General features: G+C 44.3%; 1 protein-coding gene across 1 annotated transcript; it reads right to left on the bottom strand.

Moving 5' to 3' along the window:
* Nucleotides 1-12,463: 12,463 nt before the first annotated feature.
* LOC116358543 (nucleoprotein TPR-like) lies at nucleotides 12,464-14,469 on the bottom strand. The gene is made up of 3 exons (XM_031809677.1): nucleotides 13,185-14,469; nucleotides 12,769-12,931; nucleotides 12,464-12,580 (listed from the first exon to the last, which is right to left on the bottom strand). Exons 2-3 carry the CDS (start codon nucleotides 12,922-12,924, stop codon nucleotides 12,464-12,466), a joined length of 273 nt encoding a protein of 90 aa, XP_031665537.1. The 5' UTR covers nucleotides 12,925-12,931; nucleotides 13,185-14,469.
* Between the last annotated feature and the right edge of the window lie 125 nt (nucleotides 14,470-14,594).

Below are 14,594 nucleotides of genomic sequence, written 5' to 3'. Positions count from 1 at the left end.
GGAGCCAAATACAGGACCATTCTGGAAGAAAACCTGATGGAGTCTGCAAAAGACCTGAGACTGGGACGGAGATTTGTCTTCCAACAAGACAATGATCCAAAACATAAAGCAAAATCTACAATGGAATGTTTCAAAAATAAACATATCCAGGTGTTAGAATGGCTAAGTCAAAGTCCAGACCTGAATCCAATCGAGAATCTGTGGAAAGAACTGAAAACTGCTGTTCACAAATGCTCTCCATCCAACCTCACTGAGCTCGAGCTGTTTTGCAAGGAGGAATGGTAAAAAATGTCAGTCTCTCGATGTGCAAAACTGATAGAGACATAACCCAAGCGACTTACAGCTGTAATCGCATGAAAAGGTGGCGCTACAAAGTATTAACTTAAGGGGGCTGAATAATTTTGCACGTCCAATTTTTCAGTTTTGGATTTGTGAAAAAAGTTTGAAATATCCAATAAATGTCGTTCCACTTCATGATTGTGTCCCACTTGTTGTTGATTCTTCACAAAAAAATACAGTTTTATATCTTTATGTTTGAAGCCTGAAATGTGGCAAAAGGTCGCAAAGTTCAAGGGGGCCGAATACTTTCGCAAGGCACTGTACCTGTATTTGGGGAGTTTCTCTCATTCTTCTCTGCAGGTCCTCTCAAGCTCTGTCAAGTTGGATGGGGAGAGTTGCTGCACAGATATTTTCAGGTCTCTCCAGAGATCTGGCTGGGCCACTCAAGGACATTCAGAGACTTGTCCCGAAGCCACTCCTGAATTGCAGACAGCCTCTGTGGGATAAACAACCACAAGGACACTAAATTAGACAAAACATTTTTGCACAGCTGATTCAGAGTACATTTTGAGTATTGTATTTGAGTATCAAGCTTGTTAGTACAGGTTACATCTGAATATATGTATCTATGTCTGAAAGCCCATGTTTTTCTGGATGAGGTTCTTACCTGTGTGGGTTGGGGTCCCAGGCTCAGCACAGGACCAGGAGGCTGAATGTAGAGGACTGGGGGCAGGGGGTCAGCGCGGAACGGACTGGGGCAGGCAACCCTGACGGGGGTCCAGGCTGAGGCTGGAGGAGGTAGAGAAGGAAAAGTTGGTAGTGGTACTAGGGATAGACTGTAGTAGTTTTCTTGAGGGGGGGGGGGGGTCAGACATGGCCATGGGACTACCTGACATGATGGGACTACCTGACATGATGACTCCTTGCTGTCCCCAGTCCACCTGGCCATGCTGCTGTTCCAGTTTCAACTGACCTGAGCCCTAGGACCATGCCCCAGGACTACCTGACATGATGACTCCTTGCTGTCCCCAGTCCACCTGGCCATGCTGCTGCTCCAGTTTCAACTTCCACCTGACTGTGCTGCTGCTCCAGTTTCAACTGTTCTGCCTTATTATTATTCGACCATGCTGGTCATTTATGAACATTTGAACATCTTGGCCATGTTCTGTTATAATCTCCACCCGGCACAGCCAGAAGAGGACTGGCCACCCCACATAGCCTGGTTCCTCTCTAGGTTTCTTCCTAGGTATTGGCCTTTCTAGGGAGTTTTTCCTAGCCACCGTGCTTCTATACCTGCATTGCTTGCTGTTTGGGGTTTTAGGCTGGGTTTCTGTACAGCACTTTGAGATATCAGCTGATGTACGAAGGGCTATATAAATACATTTGATTTGATTTGATTTGATGGGCAAGGCCTCGTGGTGCTGCTGTTCACTTCACCTGGAAGCAGAGGAAAGGACTCATGTCTCGGACTCTGATACGGCAGGCACTAAGTCACACACGTCTGCCTGAAGTTTCTATTCACTTCTATACTATCTGTTTATTTTCCCAGCATGGAAAGTGAAAGATGAATTTTACACAATACGGCATCCTGGGGACAGTATACTGTCTATTGCTGCCCTGGGGACAGTATACTATCTATTGCTGCCCTGGGGACAGTATACTATCGATTGCTGCCCTGGGGACAGTATACTGCCCTGGGGACAGTATACTATCTATTGCTGCCCTGGGGGCATTATACTGTCTATTGCTGCCCTGGGGACAGTATACTATCTATTGCTGCCCTGGGGACAGTATACTGTCTATTGCTGCCCTGGGGACAGTATACTATCTATTGCTGCCCTGGGGACAGTATACTATCTATTGCTGCCCTGGGGACAGTATACTATCGATTGCTGCCCTGGGGACAGTATACTTTCTATTGCTGCCCTGGGGACAGTATACTATCTATTGCTGCCCTGGGGGCATTATACTGTCTATTGCTGCCCTGGGGACAGTATACTATCTATTGCTGCCCTGGGGACAGTATACTATCTATTGCTGCCCTGGGGACAGTATACTGTCTATTGCTGCCCTGGGGACAGTATACTGTCTATTGCTGCCCTGGGGACAGTATACTGTCTATTGCTGCCCTGGGGACAGTATACTATCTATTGCTGCCCTGGGGACAGTATACTGTCTATTGCTGCCCTGGGGACAGTATACTATCTATTGCTGCCCTGGGGACAGTATACTATCTATTGCTGCCCTGGGGACAGTATACTATCTATTGCTGCCCTGGGGACAGTATACTATCGATTGCTGCCCTGGGGACAGTATACTGTCTATTGCTGCCCTGGGGACAGTATACTATCTATTGCTGCCCTGGGGGCATTATACTGTCTATTGCTGCCCTGGGGACAGTATACTATCTATTGCTGCCCTGGGGACAGTATACTGTCTATTGCTGCCCTGGGGACAGTATACTATCTATTGCTGCCCTGGGGACAGTATACTATCTATTGCTGCCCTGGGGACAGTATACTATCGATTGCTGCCCTGGGGACAGTATACTTTCTATTGCTGCCCTGGGGACAGTATACTATCTATTGCTGCCCTGGGGGCATTATACTGTCTATTGCTGCCCTGGGGACAGTATACTATCTATTGCTGCCCTGAAGACAGTATACTATCTATTGCTGCCCTGGGGACAGTATACTGTCTATTGCTGCCCTGGGGACAGTATACTATCTATAGCTGCACTGGGGACAGTATACTGTCTATTGCTGCCCTGGGGACAGTATACTGTCTATTGCTGCCCTGGGGACAGTATACTATCTATTGCTGCCCTGGGGACAGTATACAATCTATTGCTGCCCTGGGGACAGTATACTATCAATTGCTGCCCTGGGGACAGTATACTATCTATTGCTGCCCTGGGGACAGTATACTATCTATTGCTGCCCTGGGGACAGTATACTATCTATTGCTGCCCTGGGGACAGTATACTATCTATTGCTGCCCTGGGGACAGTATACTATCGATTGCTGCCCTGAGGACAGTATACTATCTATTGCTGCCCTGGGGACAGTATACTATCTATTGCTGCCCTGGGGACAGTATACTATCTATTGCTGCCCTGGGGACAGTATACTATCGATTGCTGCCCTGAGGACAGTATACTATCTATTGCTGCCCTGGGGACAGTATACTATCTATTGCTGCCCTGGGGACAGTATACTATCTATTGCTGCCCTGGGGACAGTATACTATCGATTGCTGCCCTGGGGACAGTATACTTTCTATTGCTGCCCTGGGGACAGTATACTATCTATTGCTGCCCTGGGGGCATTATACTGTCTATTGCTGCCCTGGGGACAGTATACTATCTATTGCTGCCCTGGGGACAGTATACTATCTATTGCTGCCCTGGGGACAGTATACTGTCTATTGCTGCCCTGGGGACAGTATACTATCTATTGCTGCACTGGGGACAGTATACTGTCTATTGCTGCCCTGGGGACAGTATACTGTCTATTGCTGCCCTGGGGACAGTATACTATCTATTGCTGCCTTGGGGACAGTATACTATCTATTGCTGCCCTGGGGACAGTATACTATCAATTGCTGCCCTGGGGACAGTATACTATCTATTGCTGCCCTGGGGACAGTATACTATCTATTGCTGCCCTGGGGACAGTATACTATCTATTGCTGCCCTGGGGACAGTATACTATCTATTGCTGCCCTGGGGACAGTATACTATCTATTGCTGCCCTGGGGACAGTATACTATCTATTGCTGCCCTGGGGACAGTATACTATCGATTGCTGCCCTGGGGACAGTATACTATCGATTGCTGCCCTGGGGACAGTATACTATCTATTGCTGCCCTGGGGACAGTATACCATCTTATGCTGAACCTATAATACCGAGCCACTCCTCTCACCTTCCTGGCTGTCAGACTGTGTATGGGGCATGGCAGTGGCCGTGGGGGTGGGCACCGTGACGGGAACAATGGGTCGGATGCTGGCTCTGGGGGTGGACTTGCTCCCAGGCATCGGGGAAGGTTTACTGGGGGCACCATCCGATACCGGGGTGGGCTTGATGTTGGCGGTGGGGGGCTGCTCTGAAGAGTTGGAAGAACCACTGTTTGGTAAGAAACGTGAGAAATGGTGTTAAGAGTTGGTGTTATGGTGTTGGGTATGTGTCCGTTATTTTTGACTTTTGATTTCAAAGCAGTATTTATTTTAAGTGTGTATGATTCAGACATATTTCTACCATCCCTGTGTGTGTGTGTGTGTGTGTGTGTGTGTGTGTGTGTGTGTGTGTGTGTGTGTGTGTGTGTGTGTGTGTGTGTGTGTGTGTGTGTGTGTGTGTGTGTGCAGTGCCTGTACCTTATTGTTACCCTGGTCGTGGGGCTCATCCCTCGGAGGTTGTTAAATGGGGTGGTCTTTGAGTTCCCTGATCTCTCGGTCCTGTAGGTGGAGACGGCCCTCATACCGGGACTTGAGGGAGCTCAGACGCTCCACCCGCTCCTCCCACTGCAGCTTCATATCCTCCACCTCCTTGGCCAGCTGCTCCTTTGCAACTGGGACACACACACACAATACTTCATTGAATCAAATGACCTAAATATATCTTAGAGGTCATGACACAAATATCCCAGATAGTTCTCACATCATTCAAATCATTTCTTTAAATCTGGACTACAAAAACATGCGCCAGACATACACTGAACAAAAATATAAACGCAACATGCAACAATTTCAAAGACTACAGTTCATATAATTGAAATAAATGCATTAGGCCCTAATCTATGGATTTCACAACTGGGAATACTGATATACATCTATTGGTCAGATACCTTAAAAAAAACATAAAAAGTAGGGGCGTGGATCAGAAAACCAGTCAGTATCTGGCGTGACCACCATTTACGTCATGCAGCGTGACATCTCCTTTGCATAGAGTTGATTAGGCTGTTGATTGTGGCCTGTGGAATTTTGTCCCACTCTTTAATGACTGTGTGAAGTTGCTGGATATGGGTGGGAACTGGAACACGCTGTTGTACAAGTAAATCCACAGCATCCCAAACATGCTCACTGGTGACATTTCTGGTGAGTATGCAGGCCACAGAAAAATGGGACATTTTCAGCTTCCAGGAATTGTGTACAGATCCTTGTGACATGGGGCTGTGCATTATCATGCTGAAACATGAGGTGATGGCGGCAGATGAATGGCACGACAATGGGCCTCAGGATCTTGTCATGGTATCTCTGTGCATTCAAATTAGCATCGATAAAATACAATTGTGTTCATTGTCTGTAGCTTATGCCTGCCCATAACATAACCCCACCAGACGGCACTCATCCGTGATGAGATTCATCCGTGAAGCTCACACTTCTCCAGCGTGCCAGTGGACATTGAAGGTGAACATTTGCCCACGATGCCAAATTGCAGTCAGGTCAAGACCCTGGTGAGGACGACGAGCACGCATGTGAGCTTCCCTGAGACGGTTTCTGACAATTTGTGGAGAAATTCTTCAGTTGTGCAAACCCACAGTTTCATCAGCTGTCCGGGTGGCTGGTCTCCGGCGAAGAAGCCGGATGTGGAGGTCCTAGGCTGGCGTGGTTACACGTGGTCGGAGGTTGTGAGGCCGGTTGGATGTACTGCGAAATTCTCTAAAATGACATTGAAGGCAGCTTATGGTAGAGAAATGAACATTACATTTTCTGGCAACAGCTCTGGTGGACATTCCTGCAGTTAAATAAAGGTAAAATAAATCAAAGTCAGCATGCCAATTGCACACTCCTTCAACACTTGAGACATCTGTGGCGTCTGTGGCATTTCAGCTCATGAAACCAACACTTTACATGTTGCATTTATATTTCTGTTCAGTATATAAACATTCACAAACAGCCAGACGGCTATGTTTGAGGAGACTGACACGAATTCATTCCCTACATAAGAAGATCCATACAGTAGGGGTCAAAGTCATCGTGTTGCATAGTTGGACAAATGTGTGCCAAAATAGTTGTTTAATACCACTATATGTCGTTCATTGTGCATAAGACAATATAACCAACTAGCTTTGTGACTTACTGTTGAGCTGGTTGAGCTTCTGCTTGGAACCCATGGAGGCCTTCTTGATCTTCTCCTCCTTGGCGGCCATCTGTCACCTCCTGTTTCAGCCCGGTCACTGCCCCCTATTAGAATGGAACAGAATTAGTCAGTCAGTAAAGGTTTGACTGGCCCCTGTCATTGTAGCTGCACACGCATGATACAGCAAGTGCATGTACAGCTTAAAACAAGTTCAAACATGCAGGATCGGCAAATGTACACACAGGCATGCAAACACACACACACGAATCCCCGATCCCACACAAACACTACCCCCACCGCACCCTCCCACACACCTTGTCATGCTGCATCTACAGCGTCTCGTACCGGGTCTTGTAACGACGGCCGCTCATCTTGACCTGCGTGATGATCTTGGCCTTCTCCTGGATGTCCAGGTTCTTGGCGTCCAGCTCCTTCTTGGTAGCTTCCCTCTCGGTGGTCACCTTGCACAGGGTCTCCCTCGGGTTCTGTACCGGGCTCTGGTCACTGACGCGTTGGTCCTATGGAGGAGGGGAGTAAGTACAGAGTATGTACAGAGTGAAGTGTTGAGAATTCTGGATTAGAAAATTACTGGACAAAAATGTTTTGGACAGAAATCTCCTGGACAGTTTATAATTGAGGTTATAGTCGAGTTGAGCCTACTTAACTACTGCATTTCGATTCGGTTTCTGAATTTGACTTGGAAACTGAATGAATTGTTCCCAACCCATGTGTGTGTGTGTGTGTGTGTGTGTGTGTGTGTGTGTGTGTGTGTGTGTGTGTGTGTGTGTGTGTGTGTGTGTGTGTGTGTGTGTGTGTGTGTGTGTGTGTGTGTGTGTGTGTGTGTGTGTGTGTGTGTGTACATGTGTGTTTTATCATTTTGAAATGACACATAGAAACGGAGTGAGTGGAGAATTACATGTCACAACTTATCTGGGTGATTGGTGCATTTTTTACGTTAAAGTGAATTTAAACTCCTCTGTGCCTCAATTGGTAGAGCATGACGCTTACAACGCTAGGATTGTGGGTTCGAATGCCGCTGGGACCATCCATATGAGAATTATATGCACGCATGACTAAGTCGATTTGGATATAAAACTGTCAACTAAATGGCATTTATTTAACTCTGCCACTGTTAATGGTTTCAAAGTGAAACAGATTTTACTTGATGCACAGTACATCCATTCATTTGACCCTTTCGTTGACATGGTAATTCTGAAACATACAAATACAATTTCAACCACGGACCATCAAATAACTGGCATATAAATATTACTCTTACAGATTTTCCAAGTGGGCAAGGATATTGGAAATGTAATCAAAGCTGATAACTTGTTTTTAATTAGGACAGAAGAATTGATAACTGACTTTTCCCTCCAACATAACAGCAGATCCCCTTATTGTATGGGACACTTCAAATGTGCCTTTAGAAGCCATGCAATTCAATACTCATCTCTAAAACAAAAGCAATTTAGATCAAAAGAGTCCACATTAACAAAGGAAAGGGAAGGACTAACAGATAGATGGCACGGTTTTCTGTAGGCAAAGGAGAGTCAGACCAAAATGCAGCGTGGCTATTGCAATCCATGTTTAATGAAACAAAGTAAACACGAATCAAATACAAAGACAATAAATGTAACACGAAAACCGTAACAGCCTAATACCGGTGCAAAGTAACACAGAGACAGAACTGTTTCGGCTTTCTTCCGTCGAAGGAGAATACAAACACACTGAGACAGGAACAGTCACCCACAAAACACACAGTGAAACCCAGGCTACCTAAATATGGTTTCCAATCAGAGACAACGAGAATCACCTGACTGATTCAGAACAGCCTCAGGCAGCCATAGACTATGCTAGACACCCCTACTCAGCCACAATCCCAATACCTACTAAAACCCCAATACACCACACTAAACTAAACTACCCCCATGTCACACCCTGAACAAATAAATATATAAACACAAAATACTAAGACCAGGGCATGACAAGAACAAGGACAATCACCCACAAAACCCAACACCAAACAGGCTACCTAAATATGGTTCCCAATCAGAGACAATGACGAAAACCTGCCTCTGATTGAGAACCATATCAGGCCAAACATAGAACTACACAAACTAGACATGTAACATAGAATGCCCACTCAGCTCACACCCTGACCAACCAAAACATAGAAACATACAAAGCAAACTATGGTCAGGGTGTGACAGCAATAAAGATTGTATCATAGAGGCTCAGAAAAGTTAGAGGAAAAACTAAAACAATGGAGGAACTCATTTAAGTGTAATATATTATACAAATAAAGCAAACTGAATAGAATATGAGGGAAAATGCACCAAATTCTTTTTCAATCTTCAACATAGAAATGCTACCCCAAAAAATGTATTGAAACTTGTTACAAATGATGGAGTCACACATGGTTCACAAAATGATATTTTGAAAGAGGAAGTAAAGTACTTGAAGAATGTTTTTGTTCGTCTCCTCCATCTCCACTAACCGAAGTTAATTGTATGGATTTTTTTTCTATTAATAATGTAAAATGAACATCTGCACAGAAAGACTCATGTGAAAGCCAAGTTACAGAGGAGGAACATCTTGATGCAATTAAAGCCTTTAAGGCTGGGGAACACTCCAGGGCTGGATGGCATACCAGTGGAAGTACACCAAACCTTTTTTGACACACTCAGAGAACCATTCTTAGCATGTTTTAACCACTCCTATATAAATGGTAGATTATCAAACACTCAACAAGGTCGGATTTCATTATTACTGAAAAAGGACCCAAGTGGTAAATATAAAGATCCAGTCCATTTAAAGAATTGGAGGTCTCTTACACTTCAGTGTAATTCTAGCAAAATGCATAGCACATGGATTTTAAAAGGTATTGTCGGATATTATTCATTCTAAATCAGACAGTTTTCTTTTTTACATGGACGATACTTTGGAGATAATATAAGACAAGTACTGGAAACAACAGAACACAATGAAAAATCGGGGAAACCAGGCCTGGTATTTATAGCCGACTTTGAAAAGGCTTTTGATAAAGTACGACTGGAAAGTATTCAAATCCCTTGACTTTTTCCACATTCTGTTACGTTACAGCCTTATTCTAAATTTGATACACTAAATGTTTTTCTTCATCAATCTACACCCAATAATTACAAAGCAAAAACAGGTTTTTATCAAATACTGAAATATCACATTTACATTACTATTCATGTCACACATGTGATTTGGGGTGGGCATTCTATGTTTTTGTTTTCTATGATTTTGTATTTTTATGTTTTGGCCGGGTATGGTTCTCAATCAGGGACAGCTGTCTATCGTTGTCTCTGATTGTGAACCATACTTAGGTAGCCCCTTTCCCTCCTTTCAGTGTGTGATGTTAACTTGGTTTGTGGCAAATAGCCATTAAGCGTCACGGTTGTGTTGGTCAGCGGCATCCTAAATAAAAGGAATATGTACGCTCACCAAGCTGCGCTTTGGTCTAGTTCTTTCGACGGTCTTGACAATTCGGAACCTTTACTCAGTACTTTGTTGACGCACCTTTGGCAGCGATTACAGCCTCGACTCTTCTTGGGTATGACGCTACAAGCTTGGCACACCTGTATTTGTTGAGTTTCTCCCATTCTTCTCTTCAGATCCTCTCAAGCTCTGTCAGGTTGGATGGGGAGCGTTGCTGCATTTGCTTTGTCATTATGGGACAGTGTGCATTGATTGATGGATTTAAAAATATTATATATATATATATATATATATTTTAGAATAAGTCTCTAAAGTAACAAAATGTGGGAAAAGTCAGTGTCTGAATACTTTCCGAATGCACTGTACATTCTAAATTACTTAAATGGGTCTTTCTCCATTCTGATTGTTTTATACTAACTTTAACCAAAAATAATTTTCTGCACTCATTTGAGATCATTTCCACACTGCCACATACGGCTGCACAATATTAGCAAAAAAACTAGACCTGATTTTTAACCAAATGTTGAAACTGCGATTTGACTTGCGATTTAGATCAAAACACTTGGTTGAACCGTTGGAACTATGGAAATAGAATGATTATTTTAATTATATTGTTAAAATATAATAGTGGGCACTTTGAATACAGTATTGTTTGACATGAGAATGACTTAAAATGCCAGGGGGAGTTATTGTGACATTGTAGGAACCAAAGTTTTGGTCAGTGTTTCCTAGGGGACCCTATAATCTTTGGCTACATTAAATGTTTTCTGAGCTACTTCATGTAGCTAACAGTGACGCTTTACCTAATCCTCTTCGGTTTAGAAAATATTGTTACACAATAAGCTTGATAATGTTGGTTGTCTTTTATATAAATAAAGAATTGTATACAAATTGTGAAGTCTTTTTTTTTTTTTTCTTTTCTGTGAGGTGTGTGTGTGTGTGTGTACTGACCTGGCCATCTCAGAGAGCTGCTGGATGCATTTGAGGTGGGCCTCCCTCTCAGAGTGCAGCTTCTTGTTCTCCTCCTGGCCCTCCCAGAGAGGGAAACAGGGGAGAGGAGAGTTTGTTGCGCGAACGCAAAACAGCAGAGCTATTACAGGGCAAAATAAGCACATCAGAGGTCAATGGCCAATTTTACAGAACAAAATGCACCACGACAACAAACAACTTCACCTGTTTTAATGCAACGGAAAATTGCCAACACTATCTCTACAAGCATATAACTACTATTTAGTTAGACTCCAGCTGTGTGTGCAATGACTTCAGACCACTGTCCCCGATATCGACAGCAGCTCAAAAGCCTCATGTCTTTCTTCCTCTCAAGTCTCACCTGTAGTTGTTCCTCCCTCTGCATTGAGGCTCTCCTGTAGCTCCTTCAGCGCTCGGTCCTGGTGTTCAACTCGCTGTTTGTGTCGCCACCTCGAACTGTGTCTCTGCGACCTCCTTCTCACGACGCACAAACCTGCAAGAGGGAAAGGTCAGAGCAGGTTTAACAAACTGCTTACTCACTAAAGTACTGGAGCTTAGTCTTGGACTTAAAAGCATGCTTAGAATACTTTTTTGAACTAGGCTTAATCTAGTCTGGGAAACCGTCCGTGGTGTATAACGTCTTAGTGTGGTATTTTACTTTTGCAATCAGGAAATTCAGGTGACCGCAGATTTAGTATAATTTATCATTTATTGTGTGTCCCTTTTGGATAATTTGTCTTGGACCTCAACAGCACAGCATCACCAATAGGTGAATAAATACATACATGCAATATATGTAATAACACACATCGTTTACAGGTCAGCACAACCATGTATCAAGTACTGGATTTGTAAAGGAGTTGGCACAGTAAGCAAAGTCCTATCCCCATCTACTACATGATGATCTCCAGGATTTGTTCCTGGGACTTGCCCTCCTCGCTGAAGGACAGGTAGAGGCTGGGACTGGGATTTAGCTATGGTCGGAGATGGACCAGTCACCGGAGCTTCAAACACAACCACATGAAGACAAACCAGAGAGAGAATGCGATGTAGTGGTAACATGAAACCGTCTGAGGCCAGAAAAAGCATTTTCAAAATGAGAAGGTTTGTAATGTAAACTCCTAATGCAATAACAGTTGCTGTCCTGAAATGTCTCAGCCATACATTTTTGATTGGATGACACATACTGTTGATATTCCCCAACAGAACCCAGCTCGCAGTGCCAAAGCCTACCTCAGAGTGGCACTCTGATGGGAACCCTGGAGCTGGTCTGACCCTGGCCCTGGCCTAGACCCCGACCTGAACACTGACCCTGCAGGCCCTGGTTTTGACCCCGATTCTGCTTCTCAGTGTGGCTGAGCTGCTGCCTCAGTAGGTTCGATTGCAGCTCAGCGTTCTTCAACAGCTCCTTGGTCTTCTGGTACAGAGACCACTGGGCCTCCAGCTGCTTCTTGGCCTCCAGCAGTTGAGCCTGAGGGAGGGTAATAAAAATAAGAATTGGTGGATTGGCGGCCCAGCACGTGCCTCTGCTCTACCTCCTCAGCCGGTTTCTTCTTAAACTGGGGGAGCTCTCTCTCCAGTCTCTCTATCTGGCTGTTCAGACACTGCCTGGTCTCTGTACACTCCATCGTCAGCTAGGGGACAAGAGCAAGGCAGGGATGGAGATGGTTTCTTAACAATTATGGGAAGGGTACCTGGATAGCTGGATAGATTTGAGGTTGGTCAGCAGTAGGTTTTGGTTGCACTGCTCAGCCATCATGGCCCCCTTCTCCTGGTTCAGTCTGGACTGCTGATAGAGAGAGGAAATGGAGAGGACGTGGGGGGGAGAAATGATTTTGCACTCAATTCTTGTCAATCATAAAGGCCAAGGTTTACTTACTTCCTCCTCACATTCCTCTCTTACATACCCCATCCAAACTGTACTATCCCCACCTGGCCCAACCTTGACCTCCTAACCCCTAAACCCTGACCCCTTACCTCTGACACGGTCAGTTTCTCATATGTAGCCCAGAGGTCCTGGGTCATGGTGTGGATGTTCTGCTCGTGTTTCTGAGCCGTGGCGGCCATCTTCTGGCTCTTCTCGTGCAGCTCGGCAATCTCCCGCCTGTAGCCGTTCAGGTTCTCCTGCAGCATCTTATACCTGACAGAGAGAAAGACAAACTTGGTTTGATTTACTTCAGCAGATGGACACTTCTTCCTAAAAAGATGTATGAGATGGGTGTGTTCAGTGCATTCGAATAGGGAAAGTGGTAAAAGATCAATAGCCATATTTTCTCAGATTTCTCCAACATAAGTCGGGTGGAGTACTGAAAAAGCAATGCTGAGCATACACATCAGTATTGTCATTGGATTTTCCTTATTGCCTGGTTGTGGTTTAAGTTGTATTAAATTACCTCTTGGAGGCGAACCCCAGCTGTGTGGAGAGCTGTGCCTTCTGGAAGAGGACCTCAGACAGATGCTCTTGGAGCTTGACGTTCTACCCGTTCAGCATTTTGTCGTTCTTCTCCTTCTTGTACTTGGTGAAGGAGTCGTTCAACCGGAACAACGTTTAAAAAGATTTTGTTTAACTAAAAAGTGAAACGTTCGATCACCGTCATAAAAATTGTGTATTTACATGTTCGTTAAAGAGGTAGGTAGTGTACAGTGAATTAAAATGCCTGATGCAATAACAAAATGTGGGAAATGTATTTCCTTACTGAATATTTAGGTGTTCACAGCGAAACTAGAGGCCATGAGTAACTTGGTCAAAAAGATTGGCACTGATTGGCCTATAGGTGGTGCTGTGAAACTTTGATGTAGGCTCTTTCCACACACTGAACATATTTGCCTCAAGGACCCATAAGGTCTGTCAGGATAGATTTTCCTCCATCTTGGAAAACCTTTGAAAAACACATCATTACCCATCATCCAAATAACACCAAATAAGGAGTATAGACCCATGTCTTGACTTAGTTTGAGATGGCCGAGTTATTGATAAATCAGGAAATCAGATTTTTGGTGTCCATTTAAATCCTTTGCAAATCCCCTCCACAATGGCCTATCAAATTGAAACCTTTTTAGGTTCGTCAAATCCATGATGAACCACGTTAAATTTGCCATTCATAGCTTTAAAAAATAAGGAAACTAGCTACCTACGGCCCAACAGGACCTGAATATCTACCCACTCTCCTCATCACACTCTACCATCTAGTTAGCTTACTCAAAGCACCACCTCATGTTAATCTGCATACATACACCCATATTGACCTTACATCGAACTGGAAAATGATCACTCCCTATCATGGATTCTCTCATCACTTCCCATTCACACCTCCCAGCCACCGCTGCAGATACCAATGTCAAGCCCAAGTATGTCTCTGTACATTGATTCTCGTCCCCCTCTCATCATTAACACATACTAATCCCCTGTAATCCATACATTCTTCAACTATGTTCCCATGATTATCTTAATGCTGACTTTCCCATATTTCATTATGGGCATTAATATCACCACACCATATAACCTTCCCACCCCTCCCTATACATCCCTTCAAACTGTGGTAACATGAGAGGTTTTCAGGGGTTGTATAAATGACCTAAACAATGTAACCTACATAATTTATACCCCACACATTCCAATTTCTGTATCTCCAATACACTATACGCCATCCCCTCTTTAACTAACTAACGAAGCACAACACCCACCCTACCCCTCAACTCTATCACGCCGTTCTGAAAACCTACGTTATCAATAAGCGACAAATAACATTATAGGAGATTGAGGGTGCGTTCGTAAATTCACTCTGGCTAGCTAGTCCTATTTC

This window comes from Oncorhynchus kisutch, linkage group LG30 (genome assembly GCF_002021735.2).
Source record: "Oncorhynchus kisutch isolate 150728-3 linkage group LG30, Okis_V2, whole genome shotgun sequence".
Taxonomy (NCBI): domain Eukaryota; kingdom Metazoa; phylum Chordata; class Actinopteri; order Salmoniformes; family Salmonidae; genus Oncorhynchus; species Oncorhynchus kisutch.
This window is presented reverse-complemented; position numbering and strand designations above follow the sequence as displayed.

Bases quoted from the DNA above. Each gene is read 5' to 3' on its own strand.
- LOC116358543 (XM_031809677.1), bottom strand. From the start codon at position 12,924: ATGCTGCAGGAGAACCTGAACGGCTACAGGCGGGAGATTGCCGAGCTG. The intron at 12,581-12,768 runs GTAAGGGGTCAG...TCTCTCTATCAG, and splicing joins AGAAACTGACCGTGTCAGAG to CAGTCCAGACTGAACCAGGA.